Below are 25,807 nucleotides of genomic sequence, written 5' to 3'. Positions count from 1 at the left end.
ATGGATCCCGTTGTGATCTTGTTGCTCAGTCTCTCCTGTCTGCTTCTGCTCTCACTCTGGAGACAGAGCTCTGAGAGAAGGAAGCTCCCTCCTGGCCCTACTCCTCTCCCAGTTATTGGCAATTTCCTCCAGATAGATGTGAAGAACATCAATCAATCCTTTACCAAAGTAAGTATGCCTTATGATCCTTCAGTCCTTTGCAAGGAAAGATAAATTGAACTCATCTTTTAAAATATCTTTTATTTTGATGTTATAATAAATTACAACATTATTATTTTGAGATTATGACATATTCCCCCTTCCCTTTCCTCTCCCCAACCCCTTCTTGTTCTTTTTCACATTCATGACCTCTTCTTTTATTAATTGTTGTTACATGCATATGTTTTATATACATTTATATTCAAAATTTCAAATGGTATAGTCTACATAATATGATTTGTATATACATTTTTATGAGTGGCAGGAACAGTATTGTAATTTTGATCATAAAGTAAAAAACTCCTATAAAGTCTCAGGTGACTTCTGCCTTTTCAACTTTGTCACTAACAGAAATTGAGGAATGAGAACTTTCTATTGTGAATGAGAGAAATTTTGGGTCATTGTATAGTATAATAAAATTTGGAAAATTGCAAAAGTTGTGTATATTTCTTCCTATCTTTATTTTATAACCATTTCCCACAATTTTTGGCTGAATGTCTCCAGTAAAGAAAATATCACATCATTCAACAAGTCAGGTAGCACTTTGAAGATGTGTCTTTATTGGTATTAGCCTTTGGTACCAAAGTTCTCTGAAGAACTGGTGCTTATTAAAAGAAAATATCTGTAGATGTGGAGTAACACAGGGAAAAAAAGAACTAAACAAAGTGTCAGGCATATTTGATGCTATCCAAATTGACTTTTATTCTCTGCCTGGTACCATGAATGCCCAAGAGTAAGAACATGTTCTCTTAGCAGATGCTCATGCTGTGTGCAGCTTTGGTAGTACCCACTCTCCATGTTTGTAGCAATGATAGATCAAACCTGAGATATTCAGTATGGATTTCTACTCTTCATCATGGGGCTATGTTCCATAGGAGAAGATTTACAGTTGTCCCTGAAGTAGTCTTCTGGGCATTGATACTTAATTCAGTGTGGCATGAACATGGAGAATAAATTGCTCAGGTATCAAATGATAAAAAACTAACTATTAACGTTAAGTCTGTTATTCATTAGCAATTCAGCCCAAAAATGAATTTGGAAAACTCTTGCAGTTAATTTTTGAAACATTATCAAGAGGCCGGCTAAACAATTTGATGTGATGATGAATGGTCATCTAGGTATTAACTGTTGGGTCATCACATGACACATTATACCCATCCACACATGATAATTACCCATTACTTTTCCTTCCAATTTTTAGTTCTCAAAAGTCTATGGCCCTGTGTTCACCCTGTACTTGGGCAGGAAGCCCACTGTGGTGTTACATGGGTATGAAGCAGTGAAGGAAGCTCTGATTGATCATGGGGAGGAGTTTGCTGGAAGAGGAAGCTTCCCAGTGGCTGAAAGAACTAATAAAGGCCTTGGTAAGTGAGTGTGCATGTTCATGTATGAGCTGGGGAGCATTCCCAGTGAGGAAGAAGATAGAAAAGAAAGGCCCGACTTGTTCCTGAAGGCTCAGGCTGGGCCTCTCTCTATAGTTGTGTCCTCTCCGATACCCCCCCCTTTTTTTTTTCCTGGGATGAATTCTGTAATTTCTGTTCCTGTTGGTTTAGGAATCATTTTTAGCCATGGAAACAGATGGAAAGAGATAAGGCGCTTCTCACTTATGACTCTTCGGAATTTGGGCATGGGTAAAAGGACCATTGAGGACCGTGTTCAAGAAGAAGCACAGTGCCTTGTGGAGGAACTGAGGAAAACCAATGGTAAGTGTAGGTTTATGCATTTACATCTTAGTCTAGGTATGTGTGTATGTCGTGTTGATCACATCCTCTCTGAAATTTTTCTTTGTTTTTAAATCAGAAACAATGAATTTCATGTTAATTTTCTGTTGAGCTGCAGAACTATGTATTTCTGTATATTTCTACAAGATAGAGCAAATTAACTGAGCAGTAGGTCAATGTTTACAGTCCTTGGTAACAATGATGTGATTTATGGCTTTCATTTCTTAGCTGAGTGTAATAGAATTTTCATTAATTATTGTGAGTGCTATAGCATGATATCAAAATTGTATTGTTATTTGTTTAAAAATTTTTACTACATTGTGAATCTTATACAATGTGTTTTGATCATGATCACCTACCAACTCCTCTGAGATACATACCACTTTCCTATCTACCCTACTTTGTGTTGTCTCTTTATTTAATACCCACCAAACCTGATTTGTGCTTGACCCATATGATTTTTTAAAGAAAATTTTTGTTAGTGCTTTCAGAATTTAGTACTTGTTTAAAAATATGTTTGAATTGAAACAGAATTACCTGATTTCTCCCTTTTTCTCTTTCTATCCCTTTCCAGATGCCCTGCCTTGTCCCCTTCTCATGCCTTTCCCACTCTCAAGTTGATAGTTCCTTTTTCTTTATTATATATATGTACATGCACACAGACATACACAACATCTTGAGCACTTTTTGTTGTTGGATATCATATATATGACTTCAGGGCTGACCATTCTGCACTTGGATAACCAATAAGAAAGCTTAACCTTTGGAGAGGATAATTATTCTTATCCCAGGAGTCATTAGTGGTGTGGAGTTCCCTGTCTCGGGGAAGGACTCTGAAAATTTTCCCTTTCCACATTAGCACACCTTTTGATTTTGCTATTTTTCCAGTCTTGATTTGCAGTCATTTCTAGGAGAGACTGTTTCATAGTAGACTTCTTGATATTCTGGTTCTTACAGTCTTTCTGCCTCCTCTTCTATGATGTTTCCTGTATCATAGATGTAGGAGTTGTGGTCTATTTGATCATAATCGTCTTCCCTCCTTCAGTTCTTCCCACATCTACCCACCTTTTCTTTCTGACCATTTTTTTTAATTTTTTTCACAAAGGCCAATTTGTACTGTTCAAATATTCTTGTATGTGTGGTTTTCTACCAAATTCATGGTTGATTTATCAGGGACTATAGTCTTAGAGAAAATTTACACTTTCTCTTCCAGAAACTAATGATTGCCAATAACACCTATATTAGGGGTGGAACATCATGCCCAACTTCCATCTCCATGCTAGGATTTTTTCTGTCTTTGGCTTGCACAGGTCTTGTTCATAGTGTCACATTTTCATTGAGTTCATATGTGCATCTGCCCTGCTGTGCCCAGAAGGTACTGTTTCCTTGTAGTTATCCACCAACTGTGGCTCTAACCCTCTTTCTGCCCCCTCTTCTTCAATAATCCTTGAGTCTTTTGAGGAAATGGTGCAGCACATAATTTATATTCAGGGGTAAACACTTTGCAATCTCTTATTCTTTGCACCTTCACCATTTGTAGCCTCTGTGTTCATTATAATCTACTGTAAACAGAAGCTTCTCTGATGGTGGTTGAGAAATATCTTGTATGTGTGGTTTTCTTCTGGATTTTGTTTGACTTACAAGGGGCTACACTCTTAAAGAAAACTGACTCACCTTGTCTCAAGAGCTAAGTACAGCCAGTAGCTTCTTGACTCTTGGTGTGATTTGTACCCACTTCCCCTCTCCATACTGTGATTTGATCTCACTTAAACTTACATGGGTCTTGTGAATGTTGTCAGAACTCTTTTAAACTGACATGTGCAGTTGCCTTGCTGTGTTCAGGAGACACTCTTTCCTTTTCATCACCCACCACCTCTGCCTTTTTCTGTCCCTTCTTCCATAATGATTACCAAGTCTTAGGAAAGAGCAGTGAGATATGGATGTCCTATTTATGGGTGAGCATACCATTGTCTTTTTTTGCTCTGTGCCTTGAGTGGCTGTGGGTCTCTGTGTTAATCATACTCTACTGCAAATAGGAATTTGGCTGATATGGGTGAAAGATGCGTGAATCAGTAAATACCATTGTAGAGGATTTTCTAAACAGACTTACTAAATAAGAAACACAGAGCCAAATACAGAGGTAGTAGCCAAAGAGATCAGAGAACTAGCAAAGAGCCAAGACTACCTTATCTTACCACCTCACCTCCATTGCTTCCACAGAGAGTTTCTTCCTGTCTGATTGGTGTTTTTATTGCCTTTCTGTTCTGCCTTCTCATTGGCTCTAAACCCAGCCACATGACTTCTTTGTCACTGCCTGTCTATGCAGACCTCCAGGTCTGTATAGTTGGAACTGGGATTAAAGGCTCATATCACCACACTTGGCTGTGTCCTTGACCACACAGGGACTCTGCCTGCCATGTGATCTGTTTAAGGGAGTGTGCTACAACTGCCTGACTCTTGTTTATCACTATGTGACCTTGTTATGTGACCTCTGATCTCCAGGCAACATTATTTATTAACATACAAATAAAATCACATTTCAGCACAATTAAAATATTACCACATATCATGATAATTTATTTGTAGTTAATTAATACTATGCCCATTTAGCAGAGTGATAGCGGATTCTCCCCTAAGGTTGATGATATGTCTAGGCACAGGGCCTTGACTTGATAATGGTGCCAAGTATGGGGTTTATCTGATGAAACAGGCCTTAAAGCAAAGAAGAATGTTGTTTGTAACTTCCATGGTGCTCATGCTTACTGTGGTACCAGCTGATATGTCTTGCCAGGAAATTTGTTATTGTTACTTGCAGAGTTTATAGCTGGGTGATACTGATCATTACTTTTCTCTTCTGGTAGCCCACAAAGCACCTTCCAGCACTGTGAGAGCTAGCCTATGTCAAAACTTTTAGAAATCTAAAAGAACTAATAACTTAATTATCTCAATAATCTAATAACTTGGTGATGCACCGAAAAATCTACAAAAAAAAGATCAAATAATACCATAAGAAGTTAGATAGGAAGAAGGCTGGATGTGTAGGTGCATGCTTTTAATCCTAGCACTCAGGAGTCAGAGACAGGTAGATATCTATGAGTTTGAGGCCAGACTGGTTTAATTAATAAATTTCTGGTCAACTAGAGCTATGCTTTTCTCAAATCAAAACAATAACAAAAAAGTAAACAGCAAGAAATAATAAAAATCAAGGATGAAATAAATTAATGATGTGGAGACAAACAATAATGCAGAGAAATAATGAAGAGTTGTTTCTTTGAAAAGATTAACCAGATTTTTTAAAAGTTCAGTAAAATTAACCAAGAAGAAGGTGACCAAATTGCCAAAACTGCAGATGAAGTGGGAGACATTAAAACACACACTGAGGAAATTCAGACTATATATGTATATATATGTATATATGTATATATATATGTATATATATATGTAATATATATATAGTTTTTTTTCAGTCATGGTTTCACTGCATTGTTCTGGCTGTCCTGGAGTACTATAGTATTCTGTGGACCTCTCTGGCCTCAAACCCACAGGGATGAATCTGTCTCTGCCTCCTGAGTGCAAGGATTAAACGTTTGCCACCACTGACCACGTCAGGCAGCTCCGTGAGATCCATGTTCTCCTAGCCTCCCCAGTTATATAACACACACACACACACACACACACACACACACACACACACACACACACACACACTTGAGCAGATCTATAAAAATAGATCTGGAAGAAGAAATTTCCTTATGAGTTTTTGACCTGTAACATCATACACATATGTGACACACAAATTTTAAGCATCATATCAGCATAGCAGTTTGATAATAGTGATTTGGAAAGTGTTTACAAATCTATAAACCACACATTTGCCCAAATACACTGTGTAATATTTGATTGAACATAATCATTGTTTACTTCCTTAACATTTTTTGCTAATACTGCATATAGTGTGGGTTTAATAAAGACATTTCATAGCAGTGTAACATGTGCTTTTAACATACTCACCCACCATCACATTTCTGGCCACCCCATTCCAATTTTTCCCATTGCTACTTCCCCAGCCTTCTTTGTTATACTTTAAAAGGTTGTTTATTTTTATTTTATGTATAAAATGGGGCCCCTTGCAGTGGGACCAGGACTTATCCCAGGTACATGAACTGGCTTTTTGGAGCCCACTCTCTATGGTGGGATACCTTGCTCAGACTTGCTGCAGGGGGAGGGGCTTGGTCCTGCCCCAACTTGGTATGCCAGCCTGTGATGACTCTCCAAGACAGGAATTATTCCCTATGATGTGTGGATGGGGTGTGGGATGGGGGGGATGTGGGAGATGTGGCTGGAGAAGGAAATGGAGGGGGAATTGTGGTTGGTATGTAAAATGAAAAAAAATTAAATAAAATTTTTAAAAAGTTGGCCTGCACATCCATGTGTGCACCATTTGTGTGTCTGGTACCACAGAAGTCAGAATATTGTGTCAGAGTCCCATGGAACTGGGGTTACAGAAAGTTATGAGCTACCAGGAGGGTGCTCAGAACTAACCTTTGTTTCTCTAAAACAGCAGCAAGTACTCTGAGCGCAGAGCTATCTGTCTAGCACTGACCTTGTTATACTTTGTATTTACTTTTCAAATACTGCATTTGTTTCCTATGGAGCAAATGAATTGTTTTAAATGATGTAATGAGAAAAGGGAAGTCTCTATTCCCACACTCATGCTGTTTCCCCCTTTTGGATTTTAACTGTATAATAAAAGTTTTCATTTTATTTAGTGATGCAAACAAATTTACATGGGAGTAGCCGCTCTTAAGATTACACATTATTGTTCTGTAACCAGGAGGAGGAATTCTCCCCATTCTTTCTTCTCATACCAGAACTCACCTGAAGTGTTGCCATTTCCTCCTTCCTTGGATCAATACTTGCTTCCTTGGTTACTCATTTGGCTGCAGATCTTCCAGGTGTACACTCCTCTATTTAAATCTGAGTGTTATATGTTAATTAGGCATTTCAGTGAGAAACAATTGTGTTCCAAATACTAGAAATTTAAGATTTATAAAATCTTTTGTTTTCTTTCAAGTACCAGATAGATAAAGGTGTAAAAACTAGTATGACTGATCTGATCTGTTCTTATTTAAGTAGTAAGGTTGAAGCCAACTCATTTTTAAGATTAAAGTAATATTTTGATTATGTATATAACAAATGCTTAGCTCTTAGTAAAATTGTAGAGAAGATATGGCTTAAAACTTCTAAAGAATCTTTACCTGTTAAAAAAATCAAAATGTCTTCTTTGTATATTTTAATGATATATTTTCTAATTGTTTCTAATTATTCAGGCTCACCCTGTGATCCCACATTCATCCTGAGCTGTGCTCCATGCAATGTCATCTGCTCCATTATTTTCCAGAATCGTTTTGATTACAACGATCAGGATTTTCTTACCTTCATGGACAAAGTAAATGAGAATGTCAGGATTCTCAGCTCCCCCTGGTTGCAGGTGAAGTCAAGATCTTTTCCTTTTTAGAACATACTTACAGTTTTTCATTCTCATAGTTCAAATTCAATATGGACCAAGAAGTGAGGTGACCAGACACCACGGTTCTGAACAATATATTATGTAAAGAATATCTGGAAGGCAGATCTAAGCCCTTTATAAACAGCTATATAAACAGCAAAACTGAAAGGCAAATGCCAGGTTGGCTCAAGCCTGCTAGTTCCCTATCCATTGATTTTCCAACTGATGTCCACAGAAGTGTCTGTACAATGTATTATTACATTCACTTCTAGAAGTGTGGCCAGATGTTCACAGGACATTCTTCTATGCATAATTCTTATCCTCTTTTCGATTATTGAACAATCTTCATCATATTACTAGGCATGAATATTTTAGTTTATAAAGAATATTCTCTTAAAGGAATAAGAATATTAATGGCAGTGAAATCTGCCAGGAAACACTCAGTAGTCAGCTGGAGTCCTAGATGACAAGATGACCTTGGCTAGGTAACAAAGTAGAACTGACGCTGATGGTAGATGTCCAAGAGACAACTCTGAGGGCATGAAAGCAGCTCATTTCTAAAGGGGTGAACTAGCCAGCACAATGCCAGAGAGCTCACCTTAGGCCTGAGGACGGTGGAGAACTGGAGAGCTGGCCAATACTGCAACTATCCAGGCTCAGAACAAGAGTTATGAGTTGGCCCACCCCAACATGCAACTCATCTGTGAACTGCTGGAGCACATGAAGGGGCTAGTCTTGGAGACCCAGGGCTGCAAGATCTTAACAGCACAGGGCAAAACAGAATATCCAAGAGAACTCCCAGTGAGGGCCCAGTATTTATAGTGTAACAGAAAACAGAGGCCTTGAGCCAGATCAATGACTTTGTAGTGAACACTTGCAAGTAAAGATATGTGGATAACAGGGGGCACTGCATAACTCACTGTGTCACACTACAGCTTCCACAACCCCACTTATATTTTTTTCTCTTAAATTTTATTTTATTTTTTGAAGGGATGTTGTAAGGGCAGAGGGTGGATGTGAGGGGATGAGATCAAGATGCATAGTGTGAAGGACACAAAGAATAAATAAAAAGCAAGTTAAAGAAAGAATGACTGTGATCATAGAGAAACCCTTAGGGCTGAGGTATACTTTTGCTCTCAAAGCCTCTTGGAGCCTCACCCAATTCTAAATACTCATTTCATGTCATAAGCTGGTTTGCAGGAGTTAAATATGCTTGTGCTACTTTTCTGTTATAAATAATTTACCCAACTCTCTTCACTTCTGCCACCATCTAAAACCTGTCAATGACAATAATTTACATCATATATTTCAGATTTGTTGGGAATAAATGATATAAGTCATCAGTGTATTTTCATGAATATGCTTTATACTAAAAAGGATTCATGAATGTGGGAACTTGATTATGATTCTTAATCATTTGTGCAGGAATTTCTCCCCTAAATCTCTCTACTATCATGTAGAACTGCTACATGCACGAAATAAAAATCTCTTCTTTATGCTGGACACCATTTTTCATTCATGTCTGAATCTAGAAACCCAAATTGGTCTTGATATATATTATAGACATGTGTATTTTCTCATATCTGTTCATTTAAAAAGTTCTTTGGCAAGAGCTGGAGAGATAGATCAGTGGTTGAGTGTGCACTGATCTTCCAAAGACCTGATTCTAATTCAGTATCCATGTTAGGTGGCTTACAACCTCAGGGATTTGGCCTCCAAGGCACCCACACAGAGATTTCACACACAGTTATGCACGCATACACACACCACACACACGATTAAAAGTAAAGAAATATCTATTAACAAAAAATTCTTGGTCTAATTTTGTAGGTCTGCAATAATTTCCCTTCACTAATTGACTATTGTCCAGGAAGTCATCACACGGTATTCAAAAATGTTTATTATATTAGAAGTTACCTTTCGGAGAAAATAAAAGAACATCAGGAATCATTGAATGTTGCAAATCCTCGGGACTTTATTGATTATTACCTGATTAAACAAAAGCAGGTAAAATGTTAATATTAATTTATTTTCTTACTTCAGCATTTTGTGGTTAATTGAGCACTGAAATGTTTATTGAAGATGCTTTAAAGTCAGAAGCATTTGAAAAACAGTTTTAGTATTTATTATGTGTTGGGATACACCATATGGATCCTGATAAAAGAAAGGGAATTTGTTAACTGGAGCACATTCCCTCTGTTCTTTAAAAAGTGTAGCTGAGGAGAAAATACAAAAGGCAGGTAAGATGGGAAAAAATTCTAATCAGGTAGAAAATAAGCAAGTATCATTGCAGTGTGAAAATTGGCACTATAAATGCACATAGTATGGCTAGATTTCCTGTGTATCTAGTGGATTAAAATTGATCTGGCCATAGTGTTTATTCTAAAATGATAGATAAAGGAGTTAATTTCAGAATTACTGAGTGGTGTATGGAGAGGTATGTGATGGGAAAGAGTAGGTGTATGGAAGAATAAGGCTTTGAGTATAAGTTCAAGTTAATTTTCACCAAAAGGGGTTAAGTATTTATTGGGTATCCTGCAGCATGATATGCATTGACTTTGTGTAATTTATTCAAAAGACATTTTTCCATTGGATTTCCTTGGGACTCAGTGAAAACCTGCTGACTGTAGATGTTTGGGTTTGGTTGTGGGCATGGATTCTCCTCCAGTGATCTTAGTTTGTCCTTTGCTAGTAGTCCACTACCCTGAGTTCTTCATTACTGCAACTGAGTAACAGTACTTAATATCCTAGCATCTGAGTCCCCCAATATGGCTGCTTTCTTTTGACAGACTATTTTGTCTAGTTTGTGCCTTTTAAATTTGTAAGATACAGTTTGTAAAGCCCACTGAATGTAAAGTGATATCTCAGTGCTGTAACCATGTTTCACTTACGTTATAGTGGTACTTCATGTGATTACAAAACACTGCAACTACCAGCTCCTTGTAGTTGGAAAGGATTCCATTACTATGAAAAAACACACCATGCCCTCTACTTATCACTCCTTTCCCTCCACACCATCTGTAGCAGTTCTTAGTGTGATTTATGTATGTATAGATTTGCCTATGATGAATGGGTCATCTAAACTGACTCAGTAAATGTAGCTTTCATTTTCTGACTTGCACTTGCATAAAATCTGGGCCATTGATCTAAGTTCACTTTGTTCCAGTACTTTCTCCTTTCTTTGCAGCAAACTTCGTTTTCACAAAACATTTTGTAGAGAAGTCTTATTATAAATAATTGCAAATAAATAAAGCATCACATCAAATTAACTAGACCCCAAGTCTATGCAGCTCAGTAAATTTCTACACAGTTAGAACAACCATTTGTAATGGGAGCTATGGAGTTTTCTTTAAATTTTACACTTTCAGTAACAAATATATAAACTTGTGTAAACTGTAGAGCCATTGTAATCAGATGTTCTGATAAAGAATTTATAATTATTCCATCAAATTATTCTTAGGAAAACCACAATCAACAATCAGAATTTACACTTGAACATCTGGAAACAACTGTGACTGATCTGTTTGCAGCTGGGACAGAGACAACAAGCACAACGCTGAGATATGCTCTCCTGCTCCTGCTGAAGCACCCACATGTCACAGGTGAGGGCTCAGATAGTGATGCACAGAGTTCCTATAAGATGCTAGAAAGTCTCTGCTAGTGTCTGTGTGTTATTCTTAGAGAAGTCTCAGTCCTTCACCTTCTGTGCCACTCACTGGCTGTAAAGAATAGCATGACTAAGAGAAACAGACTCTAACTGTAGGAAAAGCAATCAAATTCTGGTCAGTGTGTGAGCTCTCTAGAAGGTAAACTATGACAGGTGCGGTCAGGATACATTGTCCTGTGGATACATGTTCTTTTATTCTTAATAGATATGTCTTCAGATCACCTAAAATTTTTCAATTTCCTTTCCTCAATCTCATGAATCTAACTTTGGGTGGAGAAAAGAAAACTCACCTCACTGAAGCATAAGCAGAAAGCCTAGAATGTGCTGAGTCTGGCTGAGACAATGTGCATTCTGATAAGTGTTCAAAGTATTTAGATTCTCTAGAAAAAATTTTCCATTAATGCAGAAAATGTAGACAAAGGAATTGTTTCACTTCAGAAGTCCATTTCCTTAAACTTCTGTTGAACAATGATTTTTTCTAGCTGTACCAATAGTGTTTTCTTTTACACTGTACTTTAAAACAGATCCAGTGTTCCAGCATATATGAAACACACCTTCCCTCCTGTGCCCAATGTATACTACATGATAAAAGTACAAAAGCGAATCAAAATTTAAAATTTTAATGGTAGGAAAAGATAACAATAAGCAGACAAGGAGGCTTCAGCAAATTACTGAAATGATAGTATGAGGAATGAAAAAAAATATAGAGCAAGAAAGATGATGTTGAAACATGAATGTTAGATCAACATGCACATAGTAAGACAAACAAGCTTTGGATCTATATCTACAGACCAGTAAAGACTCTTGTTCCAAAGGAATAGAAGTTTAAGTAGAGAATAAGGCTGTGTACAGGATGCTGGCCTTGCTGAGTATTCAGCAGTTGACCCCCTCCAGGAAATAAAATTCTTAAAAGAAACTGAGTCTAAGAAGCCTGTTACTCTAGACATTGATTGACAGGAAATGAGCAGTGCATAGAGATGAAAGGGGAGGCTGGCAACATTTGAGTTCAAAATTTTAGCTCTCAGAGCCCTTTCAGTGCCTTGTTCTATCAAGCACTGAATGTGAGCAGCAAGGTCTATCATCCAGACAAAAGGAATAAATTAGCATTCCTATTTCATGACATTAAGGGAAAATATTTTCCATGTATTAATCAGAATTTATTCAAAACATTCACCCAATACACACACATGGAGTTCAGGACTGAACAGAAACATGGAACCCTTCCTATAGATCCCTGAATCTCATATAAACTATTCTCATTGAGACTACATCAGAATTCTCAGGATCAGCTGGTTTCTTATGATTTTATAAAATAAAAGGCAGATGAGAGCTCCAGGTTTGCCATAATTTTTGTTCAGTTTTGCATCTCTTCATGAAATTTGTGAGAATGTTTTTCATCCTAATATCTGAAGTAAAGTCACAGTTAGTCATGGGCTCCTGAAGTCTGAACAGCTCTTGCTGGGGTTAAGAGTATCAGAGAGGTTGCTGGGTACCAGGTCTGGGAAGTTCCCAATTCAGCATTTACCATGTGGACTCTGTAGGTGTTGAACAGAAAATGAGGGATGAAAGAGAAACACTTTATAGTCTAATGCTCCTTTTAATTGAGTATATATTCCCAGCATTTAAAAATATCTACCTAAATTTCCAGCATAAACCTAAGTCAAGAAATGGAAATTACAAACAAATAAATAGGTATCCATTTATCAAGAGGATGCTAATAATGGAAATAATCATAATTTTCATGATAATGAATAATATTTATGTGATTACAATTAAACTAACAGTGAATATTGGTATAATAAAGTACTATAATCTAATATGATCCTTTCTTCCTTTTATTGAAATTGTATTTTTTCTCACATAATATGTCATGATTATGGTTTCCCCTCCCTTTACTCCTTCCTGTTCCTCCCCTCCTCCTCTCACTCCAGATATCATTTTCTGCCTCTCATTAGAAAACAAGCATGCTTCTAAAAATAATATATAATATAATACAATGTAATAAATATAACATGACACAACAAAAAATAACACTTCAGAATTGGACAAAACAAACAAAGGAAAAGAACACAAGAGAAGGCACAGGAAACAGAGACCCATTCATTTGTACATCAAAGAACCCCACAAAAACACTAAGCTGGAAGCCATAATATATATGTAAAGGACCTGATGTAGACCTGTGCGGGCCCTGTGCATGCTGCTTCAGTCTCTGTGAGTTCATATGTCCTTTGATTATTTTGATTTAATGGGGCCTTGTTTTATTAATATCCTCCATCCACTTTGGTTCTTATACTCTTTCTGCCTCCTATTCCACAGGGTTCCCTGATCCCTGAGGGGAGGGATTTGATGGAGACATTCCATTTAGTGTTAAGTATTTCAAGGTCTCTCACTCTCTGCATAATGTCTCGTTGAGGGTCTCTGTATTTGTTGCTATCTATTGAAAGGTGTAGCTTCTCTAAAGATGGCTGAGCAAGACAGTGATCTACAAGTACAGCAGAATGTTATTAGGAGTCATTTTATTGCTATGTTTTTGTTTTGTGTCCTATTGTTAATGTTTGTTTTAAAACAGAGTATTTGATTTTAACATAGGTCCCTGGGATCTCTAGTCTCCCATTATTGGCTCCCAAGCAGTTTTAGGAATGGGGTTCATATCATGGACTGAGCCAAAGTTAAATCAGTTCTTGGTTAGTTACTTCCACAAGTTTTATGCCACTATTCCCCTAGCATATCTTGCAGGTAAGACACTATTTTTGATCAAAGGATTTGTTTTTGGGTTGAGGTTTACGTTTCTCTTTTGACAGTATGCATAGTATATCCCTGTACCAAAGATGCTGGAACATAGGGGTGAAGGTTCTATGTATCAGCATAGACTTCATGCTGAAGTCATCATCTTGACTTCTCCATATTCACAGTGTTGTGTAAGTGCTGCTTCAGCAATGGAGCTTTGCTGTCAGTTTGTGGAAAGCAACTTATTGTCTTGGCAACAGCCTGGGTTTTTTGGAGATATCCATGGAATTCCTTTGACCAACAAATCAATTAGATATAACCTAACCCTGGTACTGGAAGTTTCATTTGATGACAAGAGATGTTCAGTTGGGGCCCTGTCTCCCCATTATTTGGCTATTGATATAGATCACCTTCATATATATAAGTTTTCCCACTGTGTTAAGATTCCATACTATCCCTCAAATGGCCCTGAATTTTAGATATTTCTCCCTGTATTCCCTCCCTCATTCTTGTCTCCCCTCCCCACTCAAGACTCCCTCCACCATATCCATAACTTTCTATTCTATCTTCCCTTCCTAACAAGATCTATCTGTCCTCCATAGTCCTTTACTTTACATCTAACCACTGTGGTTCTACAGATTGTAGCTTGGTTATCCTTGATTTAACAGATAATATCCACATAGTGAATGCATACTGTATTTGTCTTTCTGAGTCTGGATTACATCATTCAGGGTGATTTTTTTTCCTAGTCCCTTCTATTTACCTGAGAATTCTTGATTTTATTCTTTTTTATGGTTGAGTAACACTCCATTGTATAAATATACCCATTGAAAAAAGTTTATTCTCCTGTTTAGGGACAGCTACTTTGTTTCCAATTTCTGGCTATTATGAATAAAGCAGCAATGAGCATGGTTGAGCAAGTGTTTCTGTGACAGGCTGAAGCAACTGTTAGGTTTAAGCCCAAGAGTGGTGCAGCTGTATCTTGAGGTGGATTCTCTTCTTCCTGATGCACTGTCACACTGATATCCATAGTGGCTGTACAGGTTTGAACTCCCACCAACAATGCATAAGTGTCTTCTTGTGCCACTTCTTTTCAGCATGAGTTGTCACTTTTTAAAAATTGATCTTCACCATTCTGAGGGATGTAAAATGAAATCTCAAAGTAGTTTTGATTTGCATTTCCCTGTTGACTAAGGTTTTTGAACATTTTTCTAAGTTTCTTTAAGTTTTTCTCATCAATTTGAGTTTAATCTTTTGAGAATTCTCTGCTTAAATCTGTACCCCATTTATTAGTTGGGTTATTGGTTTTCATGATATCTCATTTTTTGAATTCTTTATATATTTTGCATCTAGCCCTTTATTGGATGTGTAGTTGGTAAAAGTCTTTTTCTGTAGCCTGTTGCTTTGTCCTAATGATGGTGTTTTTTTGCCATGCATGTTTTCAGTTTCATGAGGTTCCAATACGCTACTGTTAATGAAGTGAGGGGATGGGGGAGTGTTCATGTGTGTGTGTGTATGTGTGTTTAGTGTGTATTTGTTTATGTAGATGATATAGATGTAACTGAAATTTTCATCTCCTATATCTGAAAGTCATAAATGTTGTGTATATGAAAAGACACTGTCATTTTACAAATATGAATATATTTCAGAAGTAGCTAAAGAGGCTGAACTTGTTCATTACTGCGTGTGGGAACAAAAAAGAAGAACTTTCAAATTGTACACATGCAACACATATATATTCATAAATACACATACATTAGAATGTGATTGTGAAAGAATATTTCATTTGGACACAGATTTAGCATATGACTTATAATGTTCTTTACCACAGACTAAAGCATGTTGACTAATTATATTCTGTTTTATTTGATACTTCTAATTACTTATACTTTATTTGCTGTTATGTCTACTAAACAGTAAGTATATGCTTATCTATTATACTATCTTTATAAGGGTAGTGATATAAATCTACAACACAGCATTTCTTTATAATTATATCTATAAATTCATTTATTCCTGAATAAAAATGCTCATTTATAATTCTCTTGCAACACCTACATCATGCTGTGTATGGCCTGACATTGTGCTAAACATATCACTTTTCCTCTATTCCCCCATTTCTCATTGTGACCAACCAGCTAAAGTCCAGGAAGAGATTGATCGTGTGGTTGGCAGAAACCGCAGCCCCTGCATGCAGGACAGGAGCCACATGCCCTACACAGATGCCATGATTCATGAGGTCCAGAGATTCATTGACCTCATCCCCACCAACCTGCCCCATGCGGTGACCTGTGACACTAAGTTCAGGAACTACCTCATCCCCAAGGTAAGCTTGTCTCTTCTCTGCTGAACTTCTGTGCTCTTCTTTTTTTCAGATGTGAAATTATCTTTATTCCTTTTTTATTAAGAAAATTTATTCATTTTACATATCAATCAAAGATCCCCCCTTTCCCTCCTCCCACTCCTCTAGCCTCCCCCTCCCAAACCACCCCCCATTCTCTCCTACAAGATGGTAAGACCTCTCATGGGGAAGTACATTTAGTAGAGTCAGGTCTAAGCACCTGTTCCTGACTCAAGGCTGTGCGAGGTGTCCCATCATAGGTAGTGGGCTCCCCAAAGCCTGCTCATGCACCAGGAATGGATTCTGATCCTACTGCCAGGGGGCCCTTAAGCAGATTAAGCTACACAACTGTCTCAAGACACTTCTGTGTTCTTGATGCTCCGAGATCACAGTGCTGTTCTAGTACTCTGTGTCACCAGTGCTGCTGGTGGCTTATACTGCTTCATGATCTGGAGGGCAGATCTTCTGCAGGTACAGATATATCTGGGTGAACATCTTTCTGTTATTACTTATCTAGTGCCTCTGCTATTCTTTCCATCTGCTTAATGGAAACAATTGATGTAATCATTCCATTGGTCTTATTTTTATCTACACATGTTAATTTTATTATTTCTAATGAGGTATCTTGAAATGTTTGTGGAATTTGAAGTTATGTGGATTAATACTTTTCTGTGTACTTTTCATAATCCTGTGCTCTTAGTTGCTCTTCAGGTTGATGAATTAAAGCCTAGTGATGAACAGACCCAGTTGCAGTGGTCATCACTTGTCTCATTTCTGATTAGGATGAAGGATTGTAATTTTAATATCTCCCTATCAAGTTTGATGTTTTTGGAATACACTGATAGTTATATAGATCAGATGGAAAATTTTTGTCTGATTTTTTTAATTGTATAAGAGACACTTTACTGTGGAGCCAATTATGTTTGTGCATGTCCCAGGAACACAAATTTTTACTTTGAGATGACTTTTATTCACAAAAGTCTTTATATTATTTTCAAGATTGTTCTCTGTACCCATTTTGTAGTTGTATGCATTGTTTACCCTTCACTGACTGTATATGCTATAAATACATAGTCCATTGTATTTTCTCTACCACACATTGCTTATGACTTCTATGTAAAGAAATTTCTGTCCATAATTTCTTCCCTAAAATTTTTAGAACTTTTATACTAAAACAGAGCTGTTTGCAAAAAACTAAGTTAAAAATGTCTCCTGATGTGGTTCTGTTTGTACTTTATTTATTTCTGTGGCCAATTAGTGTTACTTTGAAGACATCAAAAACTTCTCATTGATTACCAAATACTACAGATGAAAAATGAATTTTTATAATAATAACTTCATCCAGAGAGGATGAAGTTGCTTTCTACAGAGCAGTCCTGTATTTTTTGGAGGGTGATGTTGGGACAAAAAGATATTGGTAAAGTTTCTGTTACTAGCATCATGTGGAGATGATGGAATTAACTTTGCCAGTGGCAATAGGATTTGGTGTGTAATAATTGACTTAGTATATGGGTGTGGTGGCCAGTCTGCTCTGGCTAAAGGACACTGTTGAGGTAAGACTGTTGAGGTCTATGCTAATATACAAAACTTGTTTATGTTTATGTCCTTAGACCCAAGTAAATGATAAATAGAACAAAGGACAAGAAAAGAGTGACATATCTGTAGTCGGAAGTTTTTCCAGTCCTGCCTGATCCTGTTGTCTGGACAAATCTCTCCTCCCCACAGTCCTGTAGCCACTTATAAAATAATTACTTAGGGTTTATATTAATTACTAATTATATGGCCTATGGCTTTAGTTTCTGGCTAGATAATTCTTTCATCTTAAATGAACACATTCCTATTAATCTATATGTTGCCACATGGCTGTGGCATTACCAGTTTGCTGGCATCTTGTTGCTCCTTTTTTGGTGTCTGGCATCTTTTGACTCCACCCTTCTTTCTGTATCTCTGCTTGGACTTCCACCTGGCTATAAGCTTTTGTGCTATAGGCCAAAACAGCTTTATTTATTATCCAATGGGAGCCACACATATTCACAACATACATAAAGATATCCCACAGTACTTCCCCTTTTATGTCTAGTCAAAAAAGAAGGTTTTAATTTTAATATCATAAAATTATATATAACAACAGTTATCAAGCAAGAATTACAATTACAATATCTAGTCTATTCTTATTTGGCAAAATTAAAGAAAATATTCTATCATCTACCCTATTTTGTGAGTCTAAAGTTTTTTTATTTAATTCATCTTTTATCATGACTAAGGAAAACTAATATTATAACTATGCTGTCTTCAATTCCATCAAAGACCCCAGAAGGATATAATATTACCTAAGTAAACAGGAAGTGTATTGTAAGCAACTTCCAAAGTTCTAGAAATGACATAGATCTGGCTGTCTGGACAGTCATCCCAAGTTCCTTTGTAACATTGGGTCATCTACTTTCAGCCTACAGGCCTAGAGTCTCTGGCTGACTTTTTAATGAAGCAGGAAATTTGAAGGATTGCCTCATCTATTGGCAAAGTTCATCAGTCACTTCTCCCCGTGTCCTGCAGAATGTCTGGCAGTCTCCCCTGTGAAGCAGGAACCTGAAGGACCATCTGGCTCTGTTTTGTCAAAGTTCAGTAGTTATTTTCCCATGGGTCCTTCATATCCAGTTTACACAACATACTGTCAAGCAGTTCAGGCAAGAGCAGTTTCTTGCCCGAATAGCTAACTTTTGCCATGAAGAAAACAAACTCCATATGGAGTTTCTTTGATGCCCATCATCTTCTCTGAAGTAGATTGGTGCTGCCAGGAGCAGACAGATCTCAATGTCCAGAAAAGCCAAAGTTATTAAAACAATTTAAATGCCATATTCTATAGGTCTTTGAAGTGTTTGAAGATTACCTACCTATTTGAAATATATCTATACATATCTAGAAAACTTAATTAACATGACTATAATTATTATAGATGACTAATTATTAATCTATATTTCTTAATTATATATTACAATTTCAAATGAGTTGCATAAACCTAATACCTTAAACAAGAGTAAAATATACATACAGTATAACAAAATTAACTTTAAATTTGTATCAATAGACCAAAATCCATAGCAATGTAAAACATTTTGAACAAGTTGTTGCTCTTTAAAAGTAGATTCAGTAATTCACTCTTTTATCCTATCATATTTATCCTTTTTTTTAGAAAGAGATTGCATTCATAATCAACCTGCTTTAAATGGCGGTGGTGGCACACGCCTTTAATCCCAGCACTCGGGAGGCAGAGCCAGGCGGATCTCTGTGAGTTCGAGGCCAGCCTGGGCTACCAAGTGAGTTCCAGGAAAAGGCGCAAAGCTACACAGAGAAACCCTGTCTCGAAAAACCAAAAAAAAAAAAAATAAATAAATAAATAAATAAACATTTATAAACAATATTTTGGGAATTTGGGCGTAGCTGCTCAAACTACTTCCTGCTGGTTGGGGGCACTTGCAATCTTATGGGGGATCCTGAGAAAATTAAGAACTTTAGTTAAATCTTGGCTGTAGTAGTCTGTGAGGCTGTGTTGACCTTTTAGGGGGTCTTGGTTGATCAAACTGTAATAGCCTGTAAGCAATCCACAGGTTCCCATCTTCTGTGGAAACAAAAGCAGAACATTTTTCCAAAGCAATGTATATTGTTAGACACAAAATTTGAAGTCAACATACTTTTAAAATAAACATACTGGTTTAATTGAGTAGCTCCTACAATCAAATGTCTCTCTGCAGTTAAAAATCCCAAGATAATAAAATCCAGACTCTCTTGTGTATTTTCCATCTTTATGTGGCTTATTATTTTTATATTTATTCTCATTTTAAGGACTTTATTTTATTATTTCAAAGCTATATATTTCTTTATTATGATTGCTTATACCTTCTGATCATTGTTTAAACTGAAGCTTGGCTAGGACCAAAGTGGCAGCCCCAGCTGCTGGCTCCTCCCCCTGCTCAGCTTTTGAACATGGTGAAGTTTGCCACCAGCTCTGGGAGAAGCACTGTTAGGTAGTGTGGAGCTATATTCTAAAGCCCTTGACTGAGCTCTCAAGCCCACAAGCAGCAGCAGTGGCTGGGAGAAGCCTCTCAGTACCATAGCCTATAGGAGAGACTGTGAGAGCCCACCATGCCAATTAGCTCATGGCGGTTGGCATCCAGCTCAATTTTGCTGGCAGCTGTTGGGAAACACGTCTCTGTGCACCCATTGGCATGAGACTGCAAGACCAGGAAGCCCAGTGTGGCTCCATTATTGTGTCTTAAGTATCCTTTTTAAATCCGGGCAGTGGTGGCTCATGCCTTTAATCCCAGCATGTGAGAGGTGGAGATAGGTGGATTTCTGTGAGTTCGAGGCCAGCCTGGTTTACAGAGCAAATTCCAGGACATGTTCCAAAGCTACAGAGAAACCAGATCTATGTGTATCAATGCCTGCCAGTGGGTGCCAGTTGTAGCAGGAAGTTTTTCTGGTTCTGCCTTGCCCGCAGTCTGGACAAATCTCTCCCACCCACGGTCCCACAGCTGCTTATAAGACTCAGAGACTTATATTAATTACACACTGTATGGCCTATGGCTTTAGCTTCTGGCTAGCTAACTCTTTCATCTTAAATTAATCCATTTTTATTAATCTATATGTTGCCATGTGGCCGTGGTGTTACTGGTTTGCTGGCATTTTGTTGCTATTTGGTGGTGGCTGGGCTCTCCTTGATTCTGCCCTTCCTCTCTGTGTATCTCTGCTTGGATTTCACCCCGGCTGTAAGCTTTCTTGCCTTAGGCCAAAACAGCTTTATTTATTATCCAGTGGGAGCCACACATATTCATACAATACAGAAAGATATCCCACAGCACATATCTTCTCATAGCTTCCTTGAGTTTAGAGCCTAGTTTGAGACAAGTGTTGCATCATCTAAATTTATATCCCTTCATCCCTCTGCTGCTGGATCATGATATGACTAGTCCCTTTTGAATCTAGTCAAGTAGAATATTCAATTTTTTCCATCATGAAACAATCTGGTCTAGAAATAAGCATGACTTCACAGTTGATTCTCCCTTCTGACAAGTAGGATAAGTGATTTCTTTGGTCAGACTGGAGCCACTGATCTCAGCAGAAGTAATAGGATAGGAAGGAACCAATGATTTTTGCCATAATTGTTCTGGTAGATTTCAGGGTTTCTAGCCCAAGGGGATTGTGCTGCCTCTTCAGAATCTCTGTCATTGTGAGAGAGAAACAGTCATGGGCAATGTGTAAACAAGTGGTTATGAATAGATGTTCAATGTCTATTGACACTAGAACTTAATTTTCACACAGTTTACATATGTCAATAATGTTCTTTTTACCTTTAAAAATTTAAACATATTTAGTTAAGCTGTATATTAATATGTGCGTCAGCCTTGTAAAAGCTTTGTAGAACACATTCCTAGAAACTTTGAAAGTATATGAGATTAGTTTGTGTAGTAGCTAAAGAAAAGTTAACAGCAGCAGGTCACAACACTTTCTGTGTATGTTTAGAAGTTTATTTATTTAGCTGCCACCAGATCATCTTATCTTCATCTCATTTTGTCTTTTTTTCTTCTTTCCCCCATTCCATTCCTTCATTTTCTTCTCCCAGTCTCCCATCCTATTCTGACACATATACATATATGTATTTTTGTATTTGTGTCTGTGCATTCATATAGATAGATTACATACATGACCACACACCTGTACTCTGGCACATAGCCCTGTATTTACTTTCTTATTGTATAAATACAGATATGGATAGACAGATTCTGTAAATGAGAAAAAAGGAATGGTATTTGTCTTTCCAAATCTTCCCTATTGTACTTAATGAATGGTCTCCTATTCTGTTCAAAACACTCAATGAATTACTCTACTTGGAATCTGATTCATATGAGGGGTATATACACAGATGTGAAGAGCTAGAGCAGTCAGTGGTCAGAGAAGCATGGGTCCAATCTGAAGGTAAGGAAGAAGAGACTGAGAAGTTTTAGTCCAAGTACTCATGTGAAATATCACTGGATGGCACTTTAGCCATACCACTGTGCCTGGACTCTACCTCCTCCACGCTCCTTACCTGCTCTATATGATGAAATGTCCCTGCAGTTCTTTGTACTTACCCCAAACTATGGAACAGAAGGTGAACTAGGTTACTTTCCTAATATATTTAGCTCTATAATTTCTTTGTAACTTGATTTCTCTCTGTGTGTTGTTATAGGGAACAACGGTAATAACATCACTGTCATCAGTGCTGCATGACAGCAAGGAATTCCCCAACCCAGAGGTATTTGACCCTGGACACTTTCTAGATAAGAATGGAAACTTTAAGAAAAGTGACTACTTCATGCCTTTCTCAGCAGGTAATAGAGGCTCATTTCCATGGCTCCAGTGGCATGAGAATCTGTGGAGACTTACACAGTGGCTGCTGTGGCATATCTTTCTGTATGCTGCGAATGTGTGTTGCTTTGATTGTTTGATAAATAAAATGCTGATTAGCCAGTAGCCAGGCAGGAAGTATAAGCAGTCAAGGAGAATTCTGGGAAGAGGGAAGCTGAGTCAAAAGTCTCCAGCTACACACAGAGGAAGCAAGATGACAAGGCAGAACTGAGAAAAGGTACCAAGCCACATGGCAAAACACAGATAAGAATTATGGATTAATTTAAGATATAAGAGCTAGCTAGCAAAAAGCCTGCTATGGCCATAGTTTGAAAATAACATAAGCCTCTGTGTGTTTATTTGGGTCTGAGCAGCTTTGGGACCAAGCAGGACACAGGAAACCTTCCAACCACAAGGGGCACCCTAAGGGCCAGTAGACTTGTAATAATGAGAAGTATGGCTCTCAGTGTCCATGCATTGTCATGATAGATTTCTTCCCTGTCAGGCTATGAAACTGAGGCTTTGATTGTTATCCATTGTTCAAAACTGAGAAAGCTGAAGAAAATAGTGTGTTTAATCTTCCTTTAGCTACATCACAGAAATACCAAAGAAAGCATACTTCATTTATACTTCACTCACCATGAAAATGGAGACATCATAATTTCCATTCAGGTCTTTTTTTGCTGTGTCACTCACCTCCATGCTCAATTGCAAGTCTCCAAAAATACAGAAAATTACCAAAGAACTTCAAGTGTACTTGGTAAATACATTAATGAACAATATTTGTCATATTTCCATTGGACTAGGGCAAGGAGAAAGACCTCCAGATCTCTGAGTTATTGGGGATAAATAAGGACATCTATATCTCTCAAACCTTATAATTTAAAGCCAAAATGGAGCAACATTCTAATAAATGACTTCCTAGCTGCCTCAAAAGGCACAGTTAATGGAGAATTAGAAGAAATCACATATCATTGAAAGAAGTTCATGATATATTAGATCAGATCATTTTTACTCAGTTCAGAATTCTAGGAACTTTAAGATCATCATGAGATGATGGAGAAACTGTATATGTGGCAGGACATTCTGCAAAGATTATCAGGAACCCCTTTCCTTCTCATTCATGATGAGAACAATGGATATTGAGTCCACACCTGCAGTATGTATGCTGCCTTTGGATATGCAGTTTCTGTCCTTGGTTTTGTTATTCATGGTAATGAACACAGAATCCCTTTTCCTCAGTCTCCTAGGCAGTCTGATTACAGATGTGAACAACCAAATCAAGTTAAAATGTGTTTTTGAAGAATGCATTTCTTAATAGTGTAGGTTAATTGAGAAACAAATGTGTTCCATGTTCTTCTATTTGCCTAACTAGTTGTCCTTTCATGCACACATCCATCTACATACCCATCCAGTAACTTACCCTTCATTCATAGTCTCCTGTGTCAGTTACAAGCACAGTGATTCTCACATTTACTAATGAGAATAGTAATCTTCTTTGACTTTCTTCCCCCTAGGAAAACGGATTTGTGCAGGAGAGGGCCTGGCACGCATGGAGCTGTTTCTGTTCCTGACCACCATTTTACAGAACTTCAAGCTGAAATCTCTGCTTCACACCAAGGACATCAATATTACCCCAGTGTCCAATGGATTTGCCTCTCTGCCACCACCTTATAAGCTCTGCTTCATTCCTGTCTAAAGAAGATCAGATTTTCAGGCCCAGGCTGTGCTGCTTTCTGCAATCCCCTCCAGACCTTCATCAATTTCCTTCCCCATTGTAAAGAAGGTGTCCTTCCTCCCCTCTCATGTATTCCCATTCTATCAGGACCCAGGAAACACCTGTCAATCACTTTGCAATTTCTGGAGTCACTGCACAAATATATTGCTATTTCCTATTCTCTGCAACATTGATATTATCCCTTGTGCTAATGTGTATCTGATCTTGAGTTAAAATAGAACTTCCCTGTAAAATAACTAACATAGTAAGATAATTCATGGTCATTTTTTCTTCTGCAAGTTTTCAATAATAAATAAATTTGATTTGCATACCTGTTATTAGACGTGCTTACAATTCAGGTAAAAATGAAAGAAAACAGAGTTCCTAACACATCATGGTGGTCCACATATCGTGAAGCATAGAGAATTCAAGCTAGGGTGCTAGAGAGATATTTCATTCATTAAAGTACTTGCCATGCAAACCTGAAGTTGTAAATCCAGTTTGTGGTGTATATATAATGACCAGGCATTGTGGTGTGTACTTATTTTACCAACACTGAGGAGACAGAATAAGAGATTCTGGGATCTTGTTGGACACCCAACCCAGGCCAATTAGTGTGACTTGTGTCCTGGTGGGATACACTATCTCAAAAAACAAGCTTTTCATCTCCCGAGAAATAACACCCAAGCCTCAACTCTGACTTCCACATATGTATGTATATGTACATACATTCTCTCACATATATACAGCTGATTATGTACACACATCCACACACCCACATACATATGTGTAAAACAGAATGTGAAGAGGAAGGCGTTACCAAAGCTCTTTGGCTGAGCATCACTTAGAGTCACTGGAAGTATTTGTATTTGAAACAAATAAACAGTGTCCAGGAATTGCTTCACCCTGTAGAAGACAAGTCACAGGAGAAATACACATGCAGAGTCAGGTCATGCCCTGCTTTGCTGCTATTTTCAATAAAAGGTAAAATTTTAAACATGATTTTGACTTGATGTTCTCAGGTTAGACCTGACATGCATTTTGCTTTTCTATTGCTAACCATATGCTCTATGTGTCCCTTCTCTTCCCAAAAGAATAATGGTCCCAGGAAGAGTCACATTTCTATAATTTCTAGATGCTACATTCCCTTCCCACTGTATTACAAGTAATCAACTGAGAAGTAACATTACTGATTATCTCTTCCTGTCTTAGTCTCATAGGAACTACTTTGTCTGGCATTGCTAACTTCTTACCTTGGGGCCTAGTACAGTGATATGTCTGTACATCTATTAGTATACAAGCATACATTCACACATGCTATTTGATCTATATACAGATTTTTGTGGTACAAAATGTAGCTCTTTTTAAAATATTAATATTTTTACAGTTATATATTTTTCTAGTAAAGTTGTTGTACCCTATTCCTGTACAATCTGGATGGTTGGTGACCACTCATTAGAATAATACCTTCTAATATTTCTCTCAGAAACATGTGTTAGTTTATGATTTGTTTCTGAGATTGGAGGGATGTTAATCTGAGTATTCC

General features: G+C 37.5%; 1 protein-coding gene across 3 annotated transcripts; it reads left to right on the top strand.

Annotated features, from left to right (window-relative positions):
- Positions 1-24,243, top strand: LOC128125361 (cytochrome P450 2C27-like). Of its 3 annotated transcripts, XM_052762708.1 has the most exons (9): positions 1-168; positions 1,400-1,562; positions 1,752-1,901; positions 7,250-7,410; positions 9,259-9,435; positions 10,889-11,030; positions 15,961-16,148; positions 22,387-22,528; positions 24,062-24,243. In XM_052762708.1, the coding sequence occupies exons 1-9, from the start codon at positions 1-3 to the stop codon at positions 24,241-24,243; spliced, it is 1,473 nt and encodes a 490-aa protein (XP_052618668.1). The 3 variants fall into 3 exon arrangements, with proteins under 3 accessions (XP_052618668.1, XP_052618669.1, XP_052618670.1); XM_052762709.1 differs by lacking the exon at positions 1,752-1,901; XM_052762710.1 differs by lacking the exon at positions 9,259-9,435.
- The last annotated feature ends 1,564 nt before the right edge of the window (positions 24,244-25,807 follow it).

The sequence above is a fragment of the Peromyscus californicus genome, unplaced genomic scaffold (assembly GCF_007827085.1).
Source record: "Peromyscus californicus insignis strain IS unplaced genomic scaffold, ASM782708v3 Scaffold_4__1_contigs__length_199733344, whole genome shotgun sequence".
Classification (NCBI taxonomy): domain Eukaryota; kingdom Metazoa; phylum Chordata; class Mammalia; order Rodentia; family Cricetidae; genus Peromyscus; species Peromyscus californicus.
This window is presented reverse-complemented; position numbering and strand designations above follow the sequence as displayed.

Bases quoted from the DNA above. Each gene is read 5' to 3' on its own strand.
- LOC128125361 (XM_052762708.1), top strand. From the start codon at position 1: ATGGATCCCGTTGTGATCTTGTTGCTCAGTCTCTCCTGTCTGCTTCTG. The intron at 1,902-7,249 runs GTAAGTGTAGGT...CTAATTATTCAG, and splicing joins GGAACTGAGGAAAACCAATG to GCTCACCCTGTGATCCCACA. The intron at 16,149-22,386 runs GTAAGCTTGTCT...GTGTTGTTATAG, and splicing joins GGAACTACCTCATCCCCAAG to GGAACAACGGTAATAACATC.